Source organism: Serinus canaria, chromosome 2 (assembly GCF_022539315.1).
Source record: "Serinus canaria isolate serCan28SL12 chromosome 2, serCan2020, whole genome shotgun sequence".
NCBI lineage: Eukaryota > Metazoa > Chordata > Aves > Passeriformes > Fringillidae > Serinus > Serinus canaria.
In genome coordinates this window covers 43,645,372-43,670,435 of record NC_066315.1, presented here as the reverse complement: position 1 = coordinate 43,670,435, position 25,064 = coordinate 43,645,372, and the positions used below count along the sequence as shown (strand labels likewise).

The following is a 25,064-nucleotide window of genomic DNA, read 5'->3' as shown; positions in this document are numbered from 1 at the left end:
AGCTCTTGCAGACTTTACAGACTTTTAGAAAGAATGTTTTGCTGCACTCTGTGGCCAGTACTTGCCAGAACTTATAAAGAAGTAACAAGCAGGCTGCCACTGTGGTCCCCTGCAGGGAGAACTCTGCTCTCTCACTTAGTGTAAATGCTGATTTCTTCTATTTCCCCTCTGCTTCTTTTATTTTGCTATGGGGCCACTTCTGCTTGGAGCCTTGGACCCTTTCAAGAGGGAGTCTGCAGAGCCTGTTTTTCTTTCCAACCAGGTGAGGGCAGGGGGTTTGAGATAGCCCAGGGCCGGCTGGGGCCAGGCCGGATCCATCACTGCATGCGGTCCCTGGGTGTGGCCGAGGCTGCTCTGGAGATCCTGTGCCAGCGCGCGGCTCAGCGCGAGACCTTCGGCAAGAAACTCTATCAGCACGTAAGCACCTTCCCTCTTTGGCTCAGTTCACACACTCCACACACTGACCTTTGTTTTGCCCACACACAGCCTTGTGGCTCTGATAATGGACATGGCAGCAGCTGTGCCCTAACCTTGAATTCCTATTCATAAAGCTTTGGGTGGCAAAGGGAAAAAAAACAAACTACAGCATCTTTTTTTTTTTTTTTCCCTTGCAATGTGCAATGAATTAGATACCCTGTGCTGGATTTTAATATGGAATTTTCACTGGGTGTTCTCTGCTTTTCCTGATCTATTTGGACAGGTATTTTTTCAGGCATGCAGCTTACATTTCTGTAGTTACAATCTGAATTCACCATTTTTGTGTATTCATTCTGTCACCTGGCTGTCTCCATTCACAATCACTGGAGACACTCGGGGCTCTAAATTTCATTGAAAATGTTGCTTCTTTGATCAAGTATCTGTAGTTGCTTACAAAAGTACAGACCCCATCAAGGGAAGACTGGAGATCCTTGCTCTTATCTTGCTCAGGACTGAAATACTGTTTCATGAGCAAGAGCTTGCTAAAATAATAAAAACATGACAGTCTGCTTTGTATAAGAACCATCAGAGGTTGGTAGTTGGCCTGTCATATTCCAAGTGTTCCTTAATCTTTCCCAACAGCTAGGATAGCTTTATTGGAAAAAACAAGTAAAAGCAATGGAAAGAGGAAATTGAAATAGCATCTGGCACAGATTGTAGCAAATTGTTTGTGCAGATCCAGAGGGAGCAACTTTACATATCTGGTTTTCCAGTCATATAATTTCCCAACTTCCCTTGAACCTAGAATGAGTAAGAGGTGCATGAGGCACACTCTGGCTCTGAGAAGCTTGTTGAAGTAAGAGTGATGTTTGATGAAGCCACAGGGCTCACCTGGAGACAGCTGCTGAGCCCATGCAGGTCCTTGCTAAGGACAAGGTGAGGCTGGTGGCTTTCCTGAGTACCCATGTGCCTGCCCCCACCCAGGCCATCATTTATGACTCCAGGAGCTGTTGACTGACGAGAACTGAACACCCCACCCAGGTTCAGATCACCATTGCTGGCACCAGCCAAGCTGAGCTTTTAGACTGCACTGAAGCAAGTGCTGCACATTTATTTGCTTTTCTGTCCTACAAAATCCACAGCCCTAGAAGTGGAGGCTGGGTCAGGCTCCAAACAGTTTTTGCACTGACAAGCATCACAAACATTTGTTTCTCCTGTGGTATGTTGGCTGCAGGGGGGGAATTAGCCAAGAAGAGTAGGGAAGGGCTGCCAAGATCATAACTTCATTTTGGATCCAATTTATCATCAGTTAAAGGCAGCAGGCACCACCCTGCAGCTGTTCGCCTCTGTGTCATGCACCACACACCACCAGTTTAAGCAGAACTGGAATTCCTCTCCCCTTTCACCCCCTATTTCTGTATACTGGGACTTATATGGAGAGAAGGCTGTGAGGTATGGCAAGAGGGAGGGAGGAAAAAGCAGGCATGGAAGAATGGCTTCAGGAAAATGGCCAGACACAGTGGGGTCTGATAAGGTGCCAGAATCCACAGGTTTTCCCTTTTTCTTATTTCCTGTCAGGAGAAATTGCTCTCTCTTTAATATTTCTGTTAGTCAAGTGTTTTATTATGCCTGATCTTAGATATGCTTTAATTTGCACACAAGTGGCTGTAGGTTGACTGAATGTGCATGTACTGAGGAAGAGGGGGCAGCTCCATGTGTGGTCAGATGCATTAACTGATGTCCTGATGTTGACTTTGGAATCTGCAGGAAGTTGTTGCCCACTGGATTGCAGAATGCCGTCTTAGCATAGAACAGGCTCGCCTGCTCACACTACAAACAGCCCGCAAGATCGACATGTTGGGCAACAGAAGAGCAAGGAGAGAGGTAAATTTTATTTTTGGGTAGCTAGGACTTGGTGGATGCAATGCCTCTGCATTCAGCTAGGTAAAAGCTAGCTGAATGGTAGGTAAAACATATTGTTAAACATTATTATTCTAAGTGTAGAGTATAAATCCATGTTGAAAAGAGCCTTAAGAGATGCTTTTAATTGTCAGAAGATTTGGCAGTGATCTCAGTCAGAAGCTGAGATAAATCTGTTCAAGCATTGCTTGCTTGTCTCAACACAGTAAGATAGCTCTGAGTGACTGGAAACAGTTTTACCATACCCTGGGAATGGGAACAGCAGAGCTCTCATCCAACCCAAAGAGGAAGGAAAGTACTGAGAGATACCAATATTCAATTGAAGTGTTGGGTAAATATTTTCACTTGATTATGAAACTGTTACTGATAATGTGAGTTCTTCTAACCAGGTAGCCATGACCAAAGTGGTTGTTCCTCGAGCTGTACTTAAAGTGATTGACTGTGCAGTTCAGGTGTGTGGTGGAGCTGGAGTTTCTCAGGATTTTCCTTTGGCTTTCATGTGAGTAAAAGGAGATTTCCTGTAGATTCTAAGCATTTCTTTTATGATATTTTATAACATCAGTACAAGCTGTTTCACCTCAGCATGAAATAATAGTGCTTGTCCCTTTAAGCTATAAAATTTAACATAATTGTTTTTATAGTGCAATTACCCTTACAAAAAATAAAAGCTGGCGCTGGACCTAAAATAGTTCTTATCAGCAGTAAAGAGGATGTGCTTCTAAAACTTAATGTTATCTCTTATGGCCTTGGGGAGAAGCGAAACTTCTGAATTCCCAGCCCACCCATCTCAATCCTGCCAGGAAGATTTTGCTGCAGTATCTGCCACGTGACAGCACTTTTCCAAGCAAGGAGTGTCAAAAGGGCATCAAAAGCAGTGCTGAGAGCTCCCATGTGGTTGCTGTGGCAGGTCAGGAGCCCAGCCTTAACTCAGCTCTGCCCCCGCAGGTTCGCGTCCATACGCAGCTTGCGCCTAGCAGACGGGCCCGATGAAGTTCATCTCTCAACAATTGCAAGGTGGGAACTCCTTGATCAGTCCAAGAAGCTCACTGCAAAAATCTAATGGCAGCATAAAGCCTTCTCTAATGGAGGGAAGATTAAGGAAAAGTTTCAGTGTAATAATGGTATCTAAGGTAAAACTGAATGAACACAAAAACTTGATTCTAACTGGAAGCAATTCTCTCACTATTTTCAATTATTACACTTAATAATTATGGGCTTGCTTTTAAGAATTTGCAGAACACTTACCTGGGTTTCTTTATAACACTAAATAAAATCTATTTTCTAAGAGGCCTAAAGTGCTTTCTTTGTTCTGAATCAAAGCATTTTATCCTTTTATTGTAGACAAAGCAGTTTTGAGTCAGAAGTCCCACACAATTTAATTTATTGCAAGCTAGGCTAAACTTTTGAATTTGTTAAATTGACAAACACTGGAGGGTAGTACCTTCCTTTTTCTTTTCCAAAGCTCAGCTGCAGTCCAACCCTCTGCTCTCCAGTTCCTGCTTTCAGGTGCCGTCCTTGTCACTGAGACTACACTCAGTCCTGTCCCTAGCTTCCCTTAAGTGAGGCTCAGGGCAGCACAGAAGGCTGGAGCCTGGAGTTAGGCTATCACTGGAGTGATTCCTGAAGTTAGGATAATCACTTCTCAGCTTACACAGGGCTGGTAACTAAAGGGCAATGAAGTTAAGGAGATGTGGGTTTACTGTTTGCATGAACAAACAAACTCCCCCCTCCAAGCTCCTTCCTGTTGGAGCCTGGGGAGAACACACTGAGCTTGGCTCAAGTCTTCAGGATGAGGCTGTGCCAGTTCTGTCCTTGAGCCCAGAGCTGAGTGCTCACCTAAGGGTGTCCAGCTACAGCTGCAGTGGTCACTCAGGGGGTACAGTGGCAGAAGACCTAGAAGAACTAGAAGCATTCTATGAAGTTCCTTACCTCATGATACTTAAACCAAAGATTATAACCTCTTTTGAGAAAGCAGTAATTCTCATTTACATTTCCATCCACCTTAGTTTCCTCTTGCTTCCTGCCAAGAATGTTTTCCAGGAAATTGAGAGTGTCAGCAGGTCAGTGGCTGAAATGCACTTCAAACACAAAACCACCTGCACTGTACTACTACATGTGGTTCAGGAGTTCTGCTCTAGGCGTTCAAAACCTGCACAAAGTGTTTTTTCAACCAAGAATGCCCAGGATCATATTTAGCCACGTTCCAGTTAGGGTCTCGGACCGCCCTCATTTCCCTCACTTACAATGAACAGCTAGACAAGAATACCACCTTTATCTCATTAACAAGGCTCTTAATTCCCTTTATTTTAAAATTCTATGTACATATGAATGATCTGTATAATGTACACTCAATATAGAAAGTTTTTATATACTGGATAATGTATAGAACATTTCACAATTACACTAATTTCTTACATAACATGTCAACTTTTTAAGGTTTTTTTGCTGAAGCTTCATCAATTTGGTCAAGCCAGTTATACATACAAATGTCTAATGCTGTTTGATCCGAGGAAAAAGATAATGTTAATGATTAAGGACATGAGTGAACTGGTGCAGGAACAAACCCTTTCAGGTCATGTTCAATGGAAGTGATCACATCAGACTGAGAAATGAAGGGATGCCCTTTTAGTGGGGTCGGTGAGGTCCAAGTTATTTTAGCCCAATTCCTCTAGACTGTAGCTCAACTCCAGTCATGCTAATTAATAAAATATAAAAACTAGGAAAGTTCGATTCACAGTCTTGTAAACAAATATAAAGGAACAAAATGTGCTTATGTACAACAAGAAAAAATTCTTGTGTACCCATTTCAGCTGATCCACAGAGTGCTTTCTTGTGTTACAGTGTGGTAGTTAGAATCACTGACTTTTCCTAGAAAAAAAAGTCATAGAAAAAAGGAATAACACTGTCATAAACACCTGGCAAGGCAGTAAGTTCACTTCAATGTATTGGAGGAAAGTGCTGTTCCTCATCACTGGCCAGTCTGCCTTTGTCTCTTCCACAAGGATTTCCAGTCCTTAGCTGACATCTCCCACTTCATTGTCTACCGGGGGAGGTACGTTGGGCATTACGGATGACGTCGTCCCTGCAGTGAGGTAACCAGCAACTCCAGGGCCTTTCAGGAGGAAAACAAATACTGGGGATTAGATTTCCTTCTACTGGGTGACTGAACAGCTTTATTCCCTCTAGTAACACTCAGATACATCATCTGAGTCAACCAGACACCTTACACAAGAACATTTAAGAGTTTTTCTTTAGATTCTTTAAAATCTAGGAACACTAGAAACTAAGACTTCTTAGTCTACCAAGTGGAATAGCTTGTGGGGACCATTTTTGGGCTTGCTCAGTTTTTTTTATTCTGATATGCCAAATAAGTGAAAAAGAACCCCAACCACCAGCATTACCCATTTCACCTTCCATCACAGAAGCAGCAGTAAAGCAGGGATGGCATTCCTTTGCTAAAGAAAAGCCCTGCCATGGAATTAAAGTGAGTTCAGGCATGTGTTCCACTACTGGGCTCCTTGTGTGTCTTTTCAGTGTTGTAAAGGTTTTTCCCAGCTGCATAGTTCCAGGAAACCCAATGGGCTGCCCCGTGAAGAAACAGAACTGCCTAAAGCTTGTCTAGCCAGAATTTTGTGCCTTCAGTTGGAATAAAGTGACAGCATTCTTGGGATATAGAAATTCTACGCTGGAGATGCCAGACTCACACCATTACTAAGTTTCTATGCTGATTATGGTAGGGGCAATCAGTTTTGCCCTGCAGGCAAAGCCTCTCTCACTGGAATTAAAGCCTGGCATCAAAAATTTAGTCATACAGAAACTTTCAACAACAAATGCAATAAAAACTTAGGTTGCAGCATGAAGTGTTTTAACAGTAATTTTTATCATATTAGTGACTAGAAAACTGATCACTCACAAAATGTTCCTGCACCAATACAACGATCAACTTGGTCTCAGACCTCCAGCCTACACTGCCAATATTCAACATACTAAGTTCTGCTGGGTCCCTTTAAGCCATCCTCGCTGAGTTCTCCCAAATTTACTATTCCTTCCTGCCCCACCCTCCTTTCTCACACTTCAGCCAGAACATCAGAGCATGGTTGGTCTCCCTTCGAACAGTCCCACTCTGCTACTGCAAGGCAGAGAGCAAAGCAAGCAGCGCCTCTGGCAATAAAAAGCTCTCTGGTTGCAGGAGGGGATCTCTCCTTGCCAGCCCATCAGTGGAACCTGCCAAGTGCCACACCTGCTGTTACCCATCCTAGCACAAAAATTCCCCATAATTATCTTGTGCCTCAAGCTTTTCTATTATGAACACAGTTTCAACGCTGGATTCCTGTGTAGTACCAGCAAGGACCAGCCAGTGCAGGTGTCAGTGTAGTGTGTCTGTGTTGGGCAGTTTGGGACACCGCATTTGTACAGCCCTAGGACATGCATCTGTTACTCGGAATGCAGCGAGCGCAGCGTGCGTTCTGCGAGGTGGTATCTACCTGCTTTAGAGAGCTACACAGAAGTTAGCAAGCTGCCTGACACAGCAGATCTAAAGCCCACTTCTCAGGTGAAGGGGACTGCTGCCAGTTAGAAGGGAAGGAGAAGAGACACCTGAGGGAAGAGAAATAAGCAAGGGAAGTTTCAAGGGAAGAGCAAATAGCAAAGCAACTTGAAGCAAGACATAAGGCAGAATACAAGATAAGTGAGGTTAAAAATAAAGCTTGGTTTCCATCTACACTTTGCATTTGTACAGCACCTTCATTCTACATTGGCAAGCACTTAAACATTAGGCAATTTAGAAGCAGCACAGGCCTTAAGGCAATTGGAAAACTGTATTGCCCCCAGTCTCAAGCCTGACCACCTCTGGTATAGTTTCAGTTCTTGGCCAATAATCAATCACCATTTACTTCCTATTCCTAAATTTATAGCATTTATAAAATTTAAATTTATAGTATTTACAAAAATACCAAGGAAATTCAGTGCAAACTGAATCAGTTCCAATGTTCTTTGTCAAACTGGCATTAAACAATACAAAACCAGAAAACCCCTGTTCAGAGCTAAAGCACAGAGCCCTGTGTGAAAAAAATGCATCAAGTGTTGCAATACCTACTCTCAAAGTACAAGCAACTACTTCTAGAAGGTGTAGTTCCTGACTTGAAAGGCTCAAAATACGTGCTAGTATCTTGCAGGAAAAACTCTGGCCATGTGATTTATACCTCCTTAGTTCAGTTATGCTCAAAAGCTTTACCAAGATTGCTAAATTGGGTTAGATGAGAAAGTTCGATGTTGCACATGGCTGTGTCCACACTGGCTTGTCACAAAGGACTTTCAAACCTCACCCTCACCTGTGAGGCACAGCCTTTAAAACCAAGTGTTCAGCTGATGGCTACTGAGGAGCCAGAGGTTTGCAGACAGTTTGCTGCAATGCCATTATTTGCTACATATGAAAACATTTTATACGATAAGTGATGTTTTGGACTGCAACACTGTGTCTGTCAAGTGCTGCTCAAGTGAAGGAAGAACAGGAGTTGATTTTGCAGCGACATAACTGATCTGGGATTATGTCGGCACCATGCAAGGAAGTTCCCTCAGTTGCCAACCTTCTTGTGTACACAGTGCACAGCACACACAGCTAAAATGATGTTCTTCGCTACCAGTGGGGCTGGGGTGCATCTGAGGTGCCATTTCAATCTTGGTGGCACCAGCAAGGGAGCCACCCAAGGTGCACTGCTGCAGCAGTGAAGCATATGCTGCAAGCTCCACATACAGGCACGAGGCCACCCTGGCAGGCCACTGCTTCTGGCTGGAATATAGCCTCATACTCCAACCTATTAGCATTCCAACTTTTCCAACAGTTCAACTACCTGCCCAACCCAAAAGTTGTGTTAATTCACGCAGCCAACTGATATAGGCAGTCTGAGTGATTTTGAAGACAGTTTACACATCCCTGCAGACCAATTTGTGTTCTAGAACTGAAGTAGACTGATCCTGAGAAAGCGTGGAAAGCTATTGTCATTAGTCAGTTTTAATTACATCTCTGCTTTATAACTACAGAGTACTTGCCAGTGCCCAGATTCTGTTGCTAAGTATGTACAGTAAAGACTACGCAGAGAAATACATTCTTAACCAGTAAGAAGTTTACCTTCTAGTAAGTGTTGAAAAACTTACTGTATTTTTACAGCACTGACTGTTCAGACCACGTGATGGCACTAGATCCTGGGGATAAACTAACTCCAGAGTCCAGTGTGACAATTAAGAAACAGTTCAGTATAATGCAGAACATAAACAGGAAAGAGTTGCTAACCTGTGAGGTATCCTGATGTTTGTGTATCAGAAATGAACAAGTCGTGTTTCTGATCCTTGAAGGCACTCCAAACAGAAGAATGGGACAGAATTTCATTTACCTACAGTATTTGAAGAGATAACACAGTGAGCAAGTAACATTTGTTGTGTTCTAGGCAAACAAACCCATTTTCTATTGCCAAACCATTCTGAAGGGATTACACCGAAGAATATGGCAGTAGTTCAGGCTGCAACATGGAATTTGTGCGCATTTCCAAGGAGACTTTTCCATGTGAATTGTGCAGCTGAACACAATGCTCAAAAGAAGTTATTCAGTAGCTTGACTTTATCCTTTGTTCCCCAGAAAGGTGACAAGGAAAAGCAACCCTAGAAGCAGCTCTTGCCACTCACTGACAGCTGAGGGAGAATAGGACTTTTCCTGTACTAGAGCAAGACAGGGACTACTTGGAAGAAAGACCTATTCCAAGTTTCCTCCCCTTGAGAAAGCTTTCAACAAAATGGTAAGAGGAAGGCATTAAGAACTAGCAGTTATTGGGACAAGTTTACTTCAATATATATCCATAATGCTGTTGCGCTTATGTATTTATTCAGAAAACAGAAGAGAAATTTACATTTATAACACAAGTTCTGAAGAGTTGTCAGTTAAAGATATGCAGCTCATAGAACATTTCTGCAATTGGGATTTGTCTTTTTTATTAGTGGTCATCACATGCATTGAAGCAACGACTTCTCCACAAGCAAGAGGTGAAGAAATTCCAAACATTAATCATTTTGCAGTTGCAGTGTGCTAACATTTTAGGTGGAATGATGCACTTGACAGCCAGAAGGTTAAACAAGGGATATTCAGAGTTTAGTACACACCTACCAAGTGTTAAAGCCCAGATAAGGACTTATGAGTACTCACCTGTTCCCCATACTGCAGGCTACGAGACATGGATTTCAGAGTCTTAACAATCTGAGCTTTTGTTGCAGATGGGCTCTCCAGGTTCTCAAGACCAACACCTTCAAGCAGCTTCAGAAGATAAGGGACCAAATCTGCTTTCAAAGCCTGCAAACATAACCAAATGAGTTGTCTTAACACGGACAGGAAGTTCCATACAGAATTTTTATATCACTAGCACTTGTGTGAACCAAAAGCGCAAAGAGTTATTACTGCAAATGCCAAGATGACTCCATTTTTCCTGAGCTGTGTGAATACAAACAAGAGAAAGCAAAGATACTGTCCAGCAATTCTGCTCTATCTAGGTGTAAACTCAGTTGAATTAGATGGTGTTCCACTACACTTTCTCAGTGGACACAATACTACCCTGTGCATGAAGCTTCAATGCTCAGGTAACATCCTTGAACAGGTCTGCATTTTAGATAAAAAACTTTTCCAACAAGAAAAGCACATTAAGTGTCCAGGAGGCTTCCCAGATGTCATTTAAGTTGAACAGTTCAAATATACCACATTTTTACAGTCTGAGAATGTATTACTTACTTGGGCTACTAAGTCAGTTTGTTCCTTCTGAAACATTCGATTCAGTGTTTCACAGGCTATCCCAACTACATCCGATCTCTTTTTCATTCCATTCATGAGAGGGCCAATGGTCTCCAGCGATGCCATTGCTCTAACACAAAGCTGTAGAGAGATAAACATCCTGAGGACTCTACTTTATGCCAAGATTAATGGCATAAAGTAGAAGTTATTATTATGGTATTATGTATGGTCAGCCAACACCATACATTTCTCAGTGTTTAATCTCCAGTTCTCCATTACTAGCTATAGGTCCCTGCTCACTTGCTACACCGTATTTGCAGTAAGAATAATGCCCTTTTAGGAACACTACTAAGCAATACAAATAACTCCAGCTAGGCTTTTCTCCCCTCAAGCACTTAAATGATTCAGTACCTCATTGTCTGACAATATGTGCATGACACGAATGGCACTTTTAGGAATGGCATTGTTCTTGTGATTCATAGCCTGGATTATCTTGTGAAGATGACCAAGAGGAGGAACTTGATCAGCTAGCTGAGGCTGGGCACTGAACAGGCACACAGTTGCTGTGGTAATGGTTTCTAAAGTTTCCCCCTGCAAAAAATTGAAAATCAACACAAAGTGTAACTCAGTAAAGCCTTATATATCATCATAATAATAACATTTCTCACTTGCTTTGCATTATAGATTTTTTTCCCTAATGCTTTTATTATCACTTTGCTCTCAAACTATTAAAACAACAAGTTAAGAACATGATTATCAGCTCCAATAGTGGCAAACATTCACTAGTTCCACAAAGACAGATCACACAGGAATTCCTAAGCACTATTTCTAGCAAATTGAGAATCCAATATCTGGCTAAGTTGCTTGGTGGAAGCACTGATAGCATGGACGTTCAGGTGACCACCTGAATTCCTAAAGGATTCTGCAGTCTGTGCAGAAGCACTTGTCAGGCCCTGTGTATTCTGCATGCCTCTACAAACTGCTATCACATCTTTGTAATAAAGGTGCCTGTTTTATTCAACATGCTAGTTAGTTTCCATCCTGCAAGTCTAACACAGAATCTGTCTGAACACTGTTTAAAACTTAATTTTTAAACTGTAACACAATTGCTGTACTCATTACACTAACTAAGGTGGCAGCCTTAGTCACATAATTTATACCAGAGTGGGAAGGCAGTGTTGCAGAAGGACAGCAGAAGTCTCATGAGCAGAAAATTTGTAGGTGGTGTAGAACAAGTGCCATTTTTTAAGGTTGGTCAGTCATGGAATAATTAAAAGACACATCTTTTGTTAAGCCCCATCTCTAGCACAAAATAAGTCTCTAAGACTTAATTGAAGCTAATTCTGTGGCTTCAGGGACTTTAAAAACCTTGACTCACGTTCAAAAGTTGCCTAAACATATCAATATACTTTTACAGAGAGTCAGAAAGCAGACAGAAAACCCCATTTATGATGGGAATAAAGTGTGAGCATCTAAGCTAATCAAAAAGTAAAAGACTAAAAACTTAAGAATGCTAAACAAATTCAAAGCACAGGAAAAAAATCATCTTACATGGGGGTTATTTTTCTCCAGTAGTTCAGTAAACTTTTCCAACAGTGCAATGAGAAATTCTCTTGGTTTCCGTAAAACCCAGGCCGGCTGGGCAATAAAAATCCTGAGGAAGACTCCCCCCACTGAAAGTTCACCTTCTGCCTCACCATATACCACAGCAAAGTCTTCAGGCAGCTGTTGAATTGTAAAGTAGAAGTTATTGACAAGGGTATTTGAGAGACCTAAAACTGTTTCTCTGAGTGGTCAGGATCACTAACTGCATTCTCTGAAACAGAGCTGGGCAAGGCCAATAAACTCTTCTTCTTGAAAGAACATAAGGTAAGAAGTGACAATAAAAAGAACAGAGCAGTGCGGGCAGTACCACTACAGTTCACTACAGTGAACTTTTCTTTCAAAGAATACAAATAACTGAACCTACAACTGCAACAGTGGCAAACTTTCAAGAGAAGCACCAGCCACAAGGCTGATGATACAACGCCCTTTCCTTCCTTGCACACTTCAGGGAAAGGTTTCTCACCATCGCTCTAGGGAAATTTCTGGTTTTCATCTGGATCAAAATAGACATTATGATGTGTTTAGAAACTGGTTTAATGTTGAATGAGAGGACTATTGGAAGGAAGTAATGTCTAGCTTTTCACAGATACTGGGTATCACTACATACCGAAACACCTCATTGATGGGCCTGATGTGAGGGAATGGCTTAAGGACATGAACATTTTTTGAGACCCAGTGACTTACTAAAGTTACTTCACATTTACCAAGAACAAATTTGCTATGGTTGTGTAGTGACAGGACTTCTTCCAGCAAGCCAGTGATGTCTCAATATTCTCCTTTGTTGCTGACTTTTGATAAGTTTTAGAATCACCTAAATTATCAAAATATTCAGAGTATGCTGACAGTGGTTTTGCCTGTGTCTCATTTCAAGCTGCAAGCAGCAACAATAGCAACAATTCAACATTAAACCAGTTATGTTTTCAGTTATGTTTACAGCACAGCAGTGAACTCCCATTAGTACTTTGAGAAAAGCCTGTTTAGAGTCCAATACAAGCATCTATTATCATGTGGCTTACAGCCTCCCTGGACACACCCGAAGTAGAAACAGTATACTTTTACCTTCCAGTTACTGTCAGGGTTGTCCCTCTGAAGTTTAAAGTGCCTTTAAAAAGAAAGTAAGTTTTAATGAGCAGTAAAAGAAGCAGTTGTCTTCTCTACTTGACACCTTAGTCTCCCTCCATCACTGTGAAGGGGCTCCAGTTTCTAAGCTCCATTCTACCCCCATTGCATCCCTCCAATCCTACAGCAGTGAGCAAATACCTGGACTGTGCACAAACTGCAGCTGCACCACTGACTTACTGGTACAGTGCACAAACAGTGAACGAGTTTATTTCACTGAAGTCTGGCTTGCAAGAATTCTACTTTTTACAGGCAGAGCTCTGTCTCACAGTTCTTCAACACCTACTCTGGTTTACTGCCAGAGAGTGTCTCAGTTAAAGATAACTGAGTCAGAAGGTTTCCACATACTCAAGCATCATTTCTCGAACTGTTGTTGATACTCTCTCTCTGGAGCTGTCATTCCAAATTAATTCTGGATTTTCATGGGTTCCCTCAAAGATATGAACAGCAGCTTCAGGGTTGTCTCTCATGGCATCCATGAAGACTCCAGGTAAAAATTTCATTAGTGTGATTCTAACCTAGAAGGGATGAACATAAATGACACTTAGTCTATCATATGACAAACTAACCGACAGGACAACCTGACAGAAACCGAAAACTCCACAATGTCCACTGTCTTCAATGCAAGAATTGCCAAGTGCTAGACTACTACACCACAAAATAAAATGGTGCCATAATTTCAAATAGCAATAGCCAGTAACACTGAAATCTAGGTCTCTACTGTAAAGTCATTACAAATGGAAACCAAACTGCTTATACAAGTTACTGTACATACAACAGCTTCTAGAAGTCTGCTCACAGATTAAAAGTTAAATTATTTTGAACAAGCCTGATTGCTCCTTACATGAGTATTTCAGATATAGAAGAGGATCTTTTGCTCACCTTTAGAGAGATGCAGGTAATATCAAGAAAGAGTTCCAACATGAACTGTTAAGATTCTTACCTTTGGACCCACCAGCTTATCTGCAGTCATTTTAGCAAAAAGCTCTGCCGTTTGGGCTCGGACCTGTGGATGAGTTGAGTTGCAAAACATATCTAGTAAGTAGATTAAAGCACCTGTAAAAAAGAGATAGGGAGCATCCAATTTAGTATATTTTTCTGGTCACAAATAGTAGAAAATCTCCAATTCCACACTGATTATTTTTAAGGGAAGAGGGGCCACTCTATGCACTTTAGGTCCATTGCTGCGGGAACATTTGCTTTCACTGTAGTACTGTACCTTTTGCCATAGCCTCTTTAATTATTTTTGTGCTAGATGTCAGAGCATACAGCGTTTCAAGGACAAGCTGCCGACCTGTCAAAACAAAGAGCATTGAGAACTTTGTGTCACAGAGAATGAATAAAGGAAGATAAATATAACTGATCTCAACAGAAAACTGTATCAAAACTGCAATAAAGCTTCTGACAATCACAAGCTTAGGGATTTCTGCCTACACTACATTAGTTAAGGAATGTCAAATCAATCCCACATTCTAATACAGCATAACTTCTTAATTAGATGCTAATTAGCGATATTCCCAGAAATAATTTGTCAATGGAACACTACACAATTCAGAAGTAATGAGAATACCTGCATTTCCTATGTTTCAGGTCACACATTTAAGAGAAAAAAACTGGTCACACACAATATTTTTGTAAACCATCCTTGTTAGCTTTGGATATGATAGTCACTAATGTGTAAGTCAGCTGACAGAAGTGACTTAGCAGCATATCATACGGTCTGTTTGATGACAGAGATGGTCTAAATTTAATATCTGTTTAAAAACTATTTCTATTCCTGCTTCTTGTCATCTTCTTTTAAAAAATGGTGATTCCTGTTTGGTAGCTCTGCTTTTCTTATCTAGAAGAGAACAACTGATAGCTGAAGAATGTTATTAGGACTGGGCATAGAAACACCATGCTTCACTGAGGATGTATTGCAGTACTGTCTTTACTGCTCTCATTAACAGCTGAGCAACTGGAATGGAGCACAGCAACATCTGGGAAGCCTGAGGAAAGCTTAGTTCCAAAAAAGAGGTGTTTTTACTGTAGCTTCTCTTCATAACCCAGCTCTCTATTCTATAAAGCTAACAAGACCATTGTAACCTAAAACTCAGAGCTAATTTCAGCCAGCTGCATTCTTATAAATTCCTGAGCTGGAAACCCTTTCCCTTGCAAGATGGAGAATCCTATGGTACCTACTTGAAGGTAAGGAATGCAGGAGTGCCAGTAAGTTGGCAAGGACCATTGCCTCAGCAATGTTGTTAACACATTCTTGATTACTTGTTACTATGTTCACTACCTGCAAAAGATCAGAAATAGCACTTGATTATACATCAGCTATTCAGACCCTTTTCAGAAAACCCAGTGTATGAAGTCAGCCAATTCACTGGCCACCAGGACTGATTAATTTCAACATTTATTCCTGCCACCAAATTGTTTTGTCTCTTCAGGCAAGAAGGATGCAAAGATACAGGCATGACACATGTTCCTCCAGGAAGGAACTGACACCTTGGAACCCCAATCTTAGTATTTTTAGATGCTACTCTAACAGCTACACAATCAGGTTTGCTTACAGTGATTATGTAAAGCATCCAGACAGGGAGGTTGGGAGTTTGTGGGGGTTGGTTTGTTTTTTGGTTGGTTCAGTTTTTTTACCTCCAGAGCCAATTGCTGCACCAGACCAGCTCCATGAACACGCAGAAGGGAGAATATCAACTTAAAGTGCCCTATGCATTCACACTCAGAACCTGCAAGAGACCAAGTAAGTTACTCTCCATGCTAGCCAAAGCATTCACTGAAGGCCAATTCCCATGCCCATATCTCACTATACAGAGATGTGTTAAAGACTACACACAGCTGTATGTGGTCGGCCACAGAAATTTTAATAGCTCATATAGGACGGCACCTGCTGCAGAGTTAGAATTAATCTATTAATCTAGCTAATCTATTAATCTAGCTTCCACAGAATTTCAGGTCAACAATATTTCAAAAACAAGAGGGTAACTCCCCACTCCAAAGAAAGGAACTGATGTAGTTGGACTACCTACTTACTTGCATTCTTACAAAACAACTAAACAAATTCTGTACTTTTATTTATCATTGACCATCAAAACCTAGTATCTTCAAATACACTTGCCCTTTCAGAATGTCCCAGCTCAGAGCAGGCTTGCTGTCTCCAGCAGGAGCAGCTGCCTTCAGGTTTATAATTGCAAGCACAGAGAACATCCTAACCAGCTATTATTAGATGCCACAATAGTAACATGATTTGCTTTTAGAAGCAGCATATAATACAGTAGGAAAACATCCTAATCATTTATCTCAGGCTTTTTCAGTCTATACATTGATGTCTGCTCATTAAACTTTGCTGCCCACTCTCAAAAGCATCATCTCCTCTTGCTTTTCTATAGCCCTAACACAGGTGCCATTTAGGTTTACTAGTACAAAGTACTCAGTTCAAGGAAGATTTTATGATGCAAGGAAGTTTAAAAAACAGTTGAAGATTCTTTGAAGGATTACAGAAAGTTTCTTTCAAGAGGTTTAAGTCTTACTAGCAACAGCAGAATTGAATTACATTTAAAACCTAATGATTCAGAAATGAAAACAGATAAGGCTTGAATTTAACCCAAAATTTTGCTACATTTACTGACAGTGTTTTCCAGGTGAGGAAAAAACCAGCAAGCTTATATAGCTTACCCACAATGTTAAAGTTTGTCAGCAAGCAAAAAAAGCTTCTTTCTCATTGGAAGATACAGACTACAGAGGTTCAGAGTTTTTAAGGCTGTCCACAGAAGAGTATAGTGGGGAAGTTCAGATTTAAGCCTACCTGGGTTGTGTTTTATGACATTTCTCAGAGCCTCCAGGGCCATTTCAACTCTCCGTAAGCGATCTCCATGTTGATTGGACTCCACTTTCCCAGTCTGAGTTATCGCCATGAGCGTATGAAGGTACTGTGCTTGTGAGCCTACATAATCCAAGAGGCTTGCAGCAAATGCTTTAGGGAACTTTGAAGCAGAGATGACAGCATTTTTAGCTGTGTGGTGCAACAGTACCCACAGCAGAAGAAAATGCATACAAATAACTTCTACATTTCACATATTCCTTTCTTCCAGACAGGCAGATCTTCTCTACGATCACTAAAACATCTGGATCACATTAAACCCTATTTCTATCTAAACACACACTTAAAAAGCTGCCACTAGTCCAACAGGTGTGTGTTTGCCCATACACAGAGACTGACTGTAAAGCCAACAGGCACCTCCTGGAATTAGTGAATCAACCCTAAGTGAATCAACCCTAAGTGAAGTGTTTGCATCACAAGCTTGTAGAGAGAAGTCACTAAGACATCTGAAGAGCACATCTTTATGACAGACTTGGTCTCTTAATTTATTCTGCTCCAGTAAAGAGCTTTTTCATAACATGCAGATCTTGAAGGAAATTTCCATAATATTTTGTATTTCCTCCATTTTGTTTGCACTAACAGATAAACAGGAAGAAGTAGCATTCCAAACACTAGTTTTAACAGAAAAAAATTTAGCTACATCTCACCTCTAGTTGGAAGGTAGGGACCTCATTGTAGACTCTAACAAAAACCTCTCCCACAATAAGTTCCTTTGCATGGTCACTGAAGACAAAGTCAGATCCATAGGTCTTGTCACAATCACCCTTTAAGCAGAGATAAGTAGCACAAGCTCAGACAGAAAAAAATCTTGTAGGAAGTGTAAAGCTATAATCCCATCATGAAACAGGCAATACTTGAACCAAAAACTCAATGCTTCAGCAAGTCAGAAGCTCAGACTGAAACATAACACAAAATGAACAAGCAAAATCTTTGGATTTTTTGTCTTCTTTTAAAAACTACGGAATGAAGAAAGTGACTTTGGGGTAGACAATAATGGATACTTGTATTAACCATACAATTGCATCCCAAGAGGATATAGGAAAACACAAAACAGTTTTTTAAAAAAATAGTACTGGGATTTAAAGTAAAGAGTATCTTACTCTCTTAATCATGCTTTCCTGCTGAGATTCCAAAAACTCAAGTAATTCAGCTCGTGTCCCATTGTTCCAGATCAAGTAGGGGTTCTCTGTGTTACTGTTAAGCATCTTCAGAGTCTAAGAAAAGGAATTTACCCAACGTAACACATTTACAACAGTTTTGGATTGTTATGCACGGTAATGAGCATGTTTCATGGCAATCTCATTAACAGCTAGACTAACTACACAAACAAGTTTAAAGCAGGAAACTTCCCATATTGGAAAAACATACAGGAAAAACAGTACGTCCAAGTTATGTGGTAACGTACAATATAAATTTAAGTTTTCTCTTTGTTCTGCCCTGAGACACACTTACTTCAGATTCTCTATCCATTTTTGACAGTGAGCAGCAACTACCTGCAGTATCTCTTTACAGATGACTTCCTTGGCACCATTTTTAAAGAGTTAAGTATAACCTTTGCTGTCCATCATCATTATGTCCTTAAGCCTTGAACAATTAACTCCACTTTTTTGTTCCTATATTTATTTTGCAAACATTAGTTTATAAAGCACTGTTCCTGTCCATAGTCTTTGAGGCTGAACCTCAAAGACAGATTCTTTTCCCTGCAGTTACCTCAACTGCAACTAAAAATCACACTGCTGTTCTCAGTATCAATTTGGTCTAATAGAGTTCAGTGTTTTAGAAGTGACCAGCTACTCCTTGTAAAAATCACTAGAGAAAGTTTTGGCCAACGGATGCTTACCTCAGTAGGACTGACCACAGCAAGTTTTCTTGCAATGTAGGGTGTCAACATTCCAGCCAAGCTTTTCCTAATCGCTGGGTTTTCAGGAGTAGCTTGTTCATCAGAAAGATACCCTCCAAGGCGACTCAGGGCCAGGAGACTGAGCTTAGCAAGGCTATTTGCTACCTCCTGAAAAATATGGACACAGATTGAGAAAACCTAGAGCTTTCTTTTGATAGCAAAAATTTACTTTTATACTGTTTGATATAAATTAAAAGTGTCTGGCATGAAGTCCATTAGAAATTGTGGGCTTTGGCATCTCTAACAGTTGAATACTTTAAAAAACAAAACAACAAAAAAAACCCCTCAAAGAGTATTCATCACTATACAAAAATTCCCTTCCAAAACTCTCTGTTGATGTTACTCTTCATGCTATTCAATCATTCTAACAAATATTTGAATACACTTTGTCTCTTAGTAAAAGATGGCAAGCAATAGCCACTGATTGTTGACAGCACCTCAGCAATATTACCTGGTGGTTTGAATCTTCACTTTTCTGAATCCCGCTCTCCTCCAATGTATAGTCATAGTTGAAGAGGTAACCCAGTAAGTACCACAGAACTCCAGCTTGGAACAAATGGGTTTGTAGCCAGTAATCTAAGGCAAAGGAGCTAACACACTCTACTCCTAAAGCAGCTACTCGTGGTATGGTCTGGGGGGAGAAAAAGGAAGTTTGCCTTAATGCCTGTAACCAAACAATGCCAACTGGTTTCTGTACCAAAGATTTAAAAGCCAAAACTTGCTAATTCTGCTGTACTATCTAAGCAGCCCAGAGACAAAACTGAAACAGACATGATTTCTGCAGCTGCAGTATTGGTAACTAACAACATGGCCAATTACTCAGCATCTTTCAAAGGGAAGAATACTTGAATAGTTATTTCATATGATTAGAAAGAAGCATTGATGAACTGCTGGAAAAGCAATTCAAAACTGTGGCAGAGATTGCGAGATGAGTTTTTTATGGCAATACATGTGTCCTGCAGAGACTAAAGAACACACAAGCATATACAGTCAATTACTAGAATCTGGTTTTAGTCTCATGTTTTCACACATCCCACATGAAAAGTTAAAGACAAGCTTTCCTTTCTTAATTCAGACAAAATTAATCATTTTTATAACATGAGACAAGTTCAAAAGAGCTAAATGGCGAGAAAATTTCTTAAATACTGTTCCCAGAGTTTATGCTGACTTTAGAGTCTATCTGCTTATGCAAGGCCTAGTTGTAGTACTTTTATCTGCTGATTCAGTACAGTAAGCCAAGCTGCCTGATATGCCAGTTAAAAGGCAAAAGTAGCTGAATCTTTAGAGAGGCTGCAGTTTAAATCTACAGTTTAAATGGATTCAAATAAAAGTATTGAAACAAGGCAGTTGAGTTCTGAATCTCATGATTTGCTGGGATTTACAGAAAGGTTTGACCAGGCACTGCCACTATGAGAAAAGGCTGAGAGGATTGGGTTTGTTCAGCCTAGAAAAGCGAAGGCTTGAAGGTGACCTAATTGGGCCCTCAAGTACCTGAAGGGAGCCTGCACAAAAGAAGGAGAGGGACTATCTACAACTGTATGGGGTGACATGACAAGGGGAAAAGGCTTCAAACAGAGAAAGTACGTTTAGACCAGGTATTAGGAAGTATTCTTTACTGTGAAGGTGGTGAGGCACTGGAACAGATTGCCCAGAGAAACTGTGGATGCCCCATCCCTAGCAGTGTTCAAGGCCAGGCTGGATGCAGGTCTAGGCAACTTGGTCCAGTGAAAGGTGTCCCTGCCCATGGCAGGGGGCTTGGAATTAGATGAACTTAATGTCTCTTCCAACACAAACCATTCTATGATTCTATGACTGCCTTATCTGCCTAAAACCCAGAATATTCCCCTAAACATTTAACAGTTAAACACCCATTTGGATAAAGGAAAGGAGCACTTACCTTGCCATAATACAGTAGTCTACAGAGGTCCTTAATTATGTTAGGCATTTCTGTAATCTTCTCTCTGCATTCCTCAAACTGAGCTGCAACACTATAACACTTACTAATGTATCCACATACCTACAAAACACAATATTTTATTGGTTCCAAGAGGAGGAAAAATACATATTTACAATTGTATTTTTACATGTACAATACAAAATAAAATTTTTAATTATCTATACACACACACACTTGTTTTATTATCATATTACACATATACATACACAATGCAGTCTTCTGAGAAGACCATACACTCATTCAAAGCTGCTGCTTTAAACTCACCTGTACAGACATATCATCTGGCTTGCTAGATCGAGTCAAGACTGCTACACAACGATTAAATGCTTCTTGCAATACCTGTGAGGATTGGATGATGCACAAATTCAGTCACAACAAAAAGAGGTAAAAGCCAGCAAAATCAAAACATTAGCTGGTAAAGTAATTTTTAATGGCTGAAAGGAAACATTTGACAAAAACCTGCTGCTTGCTTAAGTGGTTTGTAGTGCAAAATTCCTTGCAATTACAAGTAATAGCCTTTGATGCTTTAAGAGCTGACAGTCTTTTTACATGTGAGCTAATATCTCAGCCAGTGTGCACACTGCACTCAAGTTGTGTGGGAGTGTAGATCTCCTGGAGGGCAGGAAGGCTCTACAGAGGGATCTGGATAGGCTGGACCAACAGACCAAGGCCAGCTGCGTGAGGCTCAACAGGGTGAAGTGCTGGGTCTGGCACTTGGGTCACAAGAACCCCATACAGTACCACCGGCTGGGGGCAGAGTGGCTGGAAAGCTGCCTGGCAGAAAAGGACCTGGGGGTGCTGCTCAACAGCCACTGACCATGAGCCAGGGTGTGCCCAGCTCATGGTCAGTGGCTGCCAATGGCATCCTGGTCTGGATCACCAACAATGTGGCCAGCAGGACCAGCACAGTGATTGTCTCCTGTACTCAGCACTGGTGAGGCTGCACCGTGAATGCTGTGCTCATTTTTGGGCCTCTCTCTACCAGAAAGAGATCAAGATGCTAAAGCATGTCCAGAGAAGGGCAACAGAACTGGGGAAGGTTCTGAAGTACAAACCTGATAAGGAGGAGCTGAGGCAGTAGGGGATGTTTAGCCTTGGGAAAAGAAGGCTAAGGAGAGACCTTATCACTCTCTACAAGCACCTGAAAGGAAGCTGCAGCAAGGTGGGGATTGGTCTCTTTTCCCAAGAAACAGAAGACAGGACAAGGAGAAACGGCCTCATGTTTTGCCAGGGAATGTTTAGATTGGATATTAGAAGAAATTTCTTCACTGAAAAGGTGGTCAAGCACTGGAACAGGCTGCCAAGGGAAGTGGCTGAGTTGCCATCCCTGAAGGTAATTAAAAAGGCATGAGGATATAATTTGAGACTTGTCAGTGTTGGGATTAACAGTTGGACTCAATGATCTTCAGCATCTTTGCCAACCTATATGGTTCTAATATTGTAATATGTGCAATGAAAAGGCCTTCTGATCAAGTGACTTGTTCATATTTATCTATTCTTTCACATAAAAAAGCAGCAGTTCTGTAAAGGACTAGAGAAACTGCATATGTAGCTTGTTTATCCACAGTTCAATAAACAAGCCTAGGTCCAGAAAATGGTATACTCTGCAAGATGTTTCTCCTACTGTATCCAGAATACCTGAGATGTTAAGAATAACAGGTGACTCAGGACCAAAAATCATTCTCAATTATATCTGATTTCCCAGGCATTGAGGATCTAAGATTTCTAGTTATGGAAAAGTTAGACTAAAAGCATGCATTTCATCACTTTTCTTTACATATACCTCAATTCCACTTTCTCTTCTCAGTTCTTCTGCATTTAATGCTGAACAACTGACAGTATGAAAAGCAAGTTCTGTAGCAGCAGGCAACAGTGGAGATTCTTTGGAAAACAGAAGGTCATCTGATGTTTCAATGGTAATGGTCTTAATCAGCATAGGATAGCCTGCATACTTGTAAGGTTTCAAATCTGAAAGAGGAAAAACGTCCAAGTTTATATATATACACAGTTTAAGCAATTTAAACCACCACAAAATTATTGGTGGAAGATATATCAGATATACAAGGACTAGGAAATGAAGGCAAACACCCAGGGAATCTGGAACAAGACTGAGCAGTCCACACAATCGAACTCCATATCACATACAACTGTTCATGCTAGAAGCTAACAGAGCTTCACCAGAAGAACTCGTTTAAGATCAAAAAGGCTTATCTCCAGCTCAGTAAGCCCCCAAGCTCAAAGTCTTCTCTCTCTCCAGAGAAACTCAAGTATAGCTTGGTCTCTGTCTTGGGCCAGGACTGACTAACAACAAGCCTATAAGGACCTTGTCCAGTTTGACACAACAATTTGAAGTTGTAAATTGCATTTTTCATTTCTGTAGAATTCAGCGGTGCTAAAGCATAATTTCATTTTTCATATGGAGCCGACTGCAGGCCAACACATTAAGTCTATACCAATGCTGTCCCTAGCTCCACGTAACTGACAGGACTATGATCGCAATGTAACACTTAAACAAGAAAACACTGTTGGCTCTGCAAGACTTAGACATGGCAGCAGCTCCCAGCCTGGGACTGTAGCTGGAGCCAAGTGTTAGGGTGCTCTAGCTATCCCTCCTTCCCAATTGAGCAATGAGATAGAGTCCTTGGGCAAGCGTGCTGCAACACAACCTAACACTGCTCAGAATTCGTGCAAGAATGGCTCATTGTTAATAGCCAGATGATGTAATCTCATGTATAGCAACATCTAGGTGACTGAGTACTAGCAAGGATTTTTCTGCATAGACAGAATTCTCTGTACAGAGGAGGATTCAAACTGATTAGTATTGGAGCAGAGCACTTCAAAGAGCTATTTATGCTGTTATGAATTAAGTTTTACTGCAGATTAGTTCATTCCATAGAAGAAAAAGTCCTAATTTGAAGCCCTATACCATAGCTACATAGTGCTGTGGCAAGTCAGAAACCAGATCAACAGAGCACAGACTAAAGAAGAGAGGAGATTAAAGCTGACTGAAATGACCACTAAATAAATGAACATGAGGCACCACGCTTACCTTCCTTATGCCTGTTGAAGAGGATGCTTTGAGTTTTCAAGATCAAAATTATGTTTTCTGGATCTGGCCCATCTATCACCTTGGCAGACTTTGTGCACAGAAACTCATATGCTTTATTAACTTTTTCAAACATATCCTGCCAATAAGGAGAAATAGCCATTAGAGTTGTTAAGAGTGCTCTAAATTACTGGAGCACAGTTTAAGTGCAAGTAAAATAAAGCATTTCAGGTTACTAGCAACAGCACTAGCTTTGCTGCCTCACTGCACTTCAGGAAATACTGCAAACACTGGTTGATAGATTAGTTTTCTTTTGTCTCCTGAACTCTGCCCTAGGCAACAGACTTTAAGTCAAGCAAACTGTGACAAAAGCAGTAAGTACAGCTGGATTGTGAGAATGACTGCATCCTTTGCCCAGTCTCTGAAAGGGAACAAATAGCTTGTTTAGAGATCCTGTGTCCTAGCGGGACCACTATAACTCTAAACAAGATAACTCACCAGTTTACTGTAGAAATCTTAAATCCTTGAATGTTATTAGTTACATTATTAATCTGTAATATTTATCTGTATTTTATCATTCACCTAGAGCATACCTTTTAAAAGGAAGAAAGACAATTTAACTGTGCATTTCAAAATTCTTAATATATGTAAGAGCTGAATATGTTCCTATTTTATTAACACCATAAATTTGCGCTGTACATACCCTGCCTTCTGGATTCTTGTCTGGGTGGTATTTTTGAGCCAGCCTGAAATAAGCTTTCCTGATCTTACTTTCATCATTCCTGCAATAAAACAAATTCCACCAATTACACTTAATAACAAAAAAAACCTAAAACAACCACAGCAAAACAAGCCTGGGGTTCTGAAAACAGTACTAAGTGCAATTGAATGAAAACTACAAAGCTCTCCTATTTCCTTTTTAAAACTCTGCTTCATCATCTTACACTCACTGGGGGGTAATTGTGCGGTCACAATAGGAAGAAAGATGGAAAGATGGAAAGTATTTACACATTTTAAAGATGGAAAGCATTTTAATACTTTCAATGTGCTCAAAGTCCCTCAATATGTTAAATTAAATATCTAAATGAGCTACAAGTGTTGAAAGTTAATATTTCACCATTTGCAGTAAGTGCACTGTTCTTCAAGGATAAACAAACTGCTATTGGTTCACTTCAAGAGACCTGAAGTCAGAAACCAGTGGCAAGACAGGATGCAAAAAACTCTAAAGTTATAATCATCAAGAAAAAGGCAACATGGGGGAGGGAGAAGGATGATTAGCAGAACTTGAATATGTTCAAAGGAGCTTTTTTCTGTATATTCTTTGCTCACTATGGTTAAAGCTTGTCCTTTAAAAGAGCAAAGCTCAGAGCATTCTTTTCCCTATTTTCAGCTTATCTAAACACTTCAACAATTGTTTTCTCAAACATTGGAATTGTACTTCTAAGCTCTGTT

General features: G+C 40.7%; 2 protein-coding genes across 3 annotated transcripts in view; one reads left to right on the top strand and one right to left on the bottom strand.

Annotated features, from left to right (window-relative positions):
* ACAD11 (acyl-CoA dehydrogenase family member 11) overlaps positions 1-3,626 on the top strand; it is a 29,365-nt gene extending 25,739 nt beyond the window's left edge. Inside the window, exons 17-20 of the mRNA XM_009086177.4 lie at positions 263-417; positions 2,185-2,301; positions 2,727-2,836; positions 3,283-3,626. Of these exons, the coding sequence (XP_009084425.2) occupies positions 263-417; positions 2,185-2,301; positions 2,727-2,836; positions 3,283-3,397 (497 nt within the window). The 3' untranslated portion in view covers positions 3,398-3,626. The remainder of the gene's footprint in view (positions 1-262; positions 418-2,184; positions 2,302-2,726; positions 2,837-3,282) is intronic.
* A 990-nt stretch (positions 3,627-4,616) lies between these two features.
* DNAJC13 (DnaJ heat shock protein family (Hsp40) member C13) overlaps positions 4,617-25,064 on the bottom strand; it is a 55,957-nt gene continuing 35,509 nt past the window's right edge. For both annotated transcript variants that reach the window (XM_009086175.4, XM_050971567.1), the window contains 22 exons: positions 24,316-24,394; positions 23,616-23,751; positions 22,350-22,534; positions 20,831-20,905; positions 20,507-20,626; positions 19,061-19,240; positions 18,550-18,717; positions 17,810-17,923; positions 17,357-17,473; positions 16,635-16,812; positions 15,467-15,558; positions 15,011-15,110; positions 14,049-14,123; positions 13,773-13,885; positions 13,178-13,347; positions 12,770-12,812; positions 11,657-11,830; positions 10,517-10,696; positions 10,106-10,246; positions 9,530-9,673; positions 8,627-8,726; positions 4,617-5,449 (listed from right to left, as the gene is read on the bottom strand). In XM_009086175.4, the coding sequence (XP_009084423.1) occupies positions 5,352-5,449; positions 8,627-8,726; positions 9,530-9,673; positions 10,106-10,246; positions 10,517-10,696; positions 11,657-11,830; positions 12,770-12,812; positions 13,178-13,347; positions 13,773-13,885; positions 14,049-14,123; positions 15,011-15,110; positions 15,467-15,558; positions 16,635-16,812; positions 17,357-17,473; positions 17,810-17,923; positions 18,550-18,717; positions 19,061-19,240; positions 20,507-20,626; positions 20,831-20,905; positions 22,350-22,534; positions 23,616-23,751; positions 24,316-24,394 (2,782 nt within the window). In that variant the 3' untranslated portion in view covers positions 4,617-5,351. The remainder of the gene's footprint in view (positions 5,450-8,626; positions 8,727-9,529; positions 9,674-10,105; positions 10,247-10,516; positions 10,697-11,656; positions 11,831-12,769; positions 12,813-13,177; positions 13,348-13,772; positions 13,886-14,048; positions 14,124-15,010; positions 15,111-15,466; positions 15,559-16,634; positions 16,813-17,356; positions 17,474-17,809; positions 17,924-18,549; positions 18,718-19,060; positions 19,241-20,506; positions 20,627-20,830; positions 20,906-22,349; positions 22,535-23,615; positions 23,752-24,315; positions 24,395-25,064) is intronic.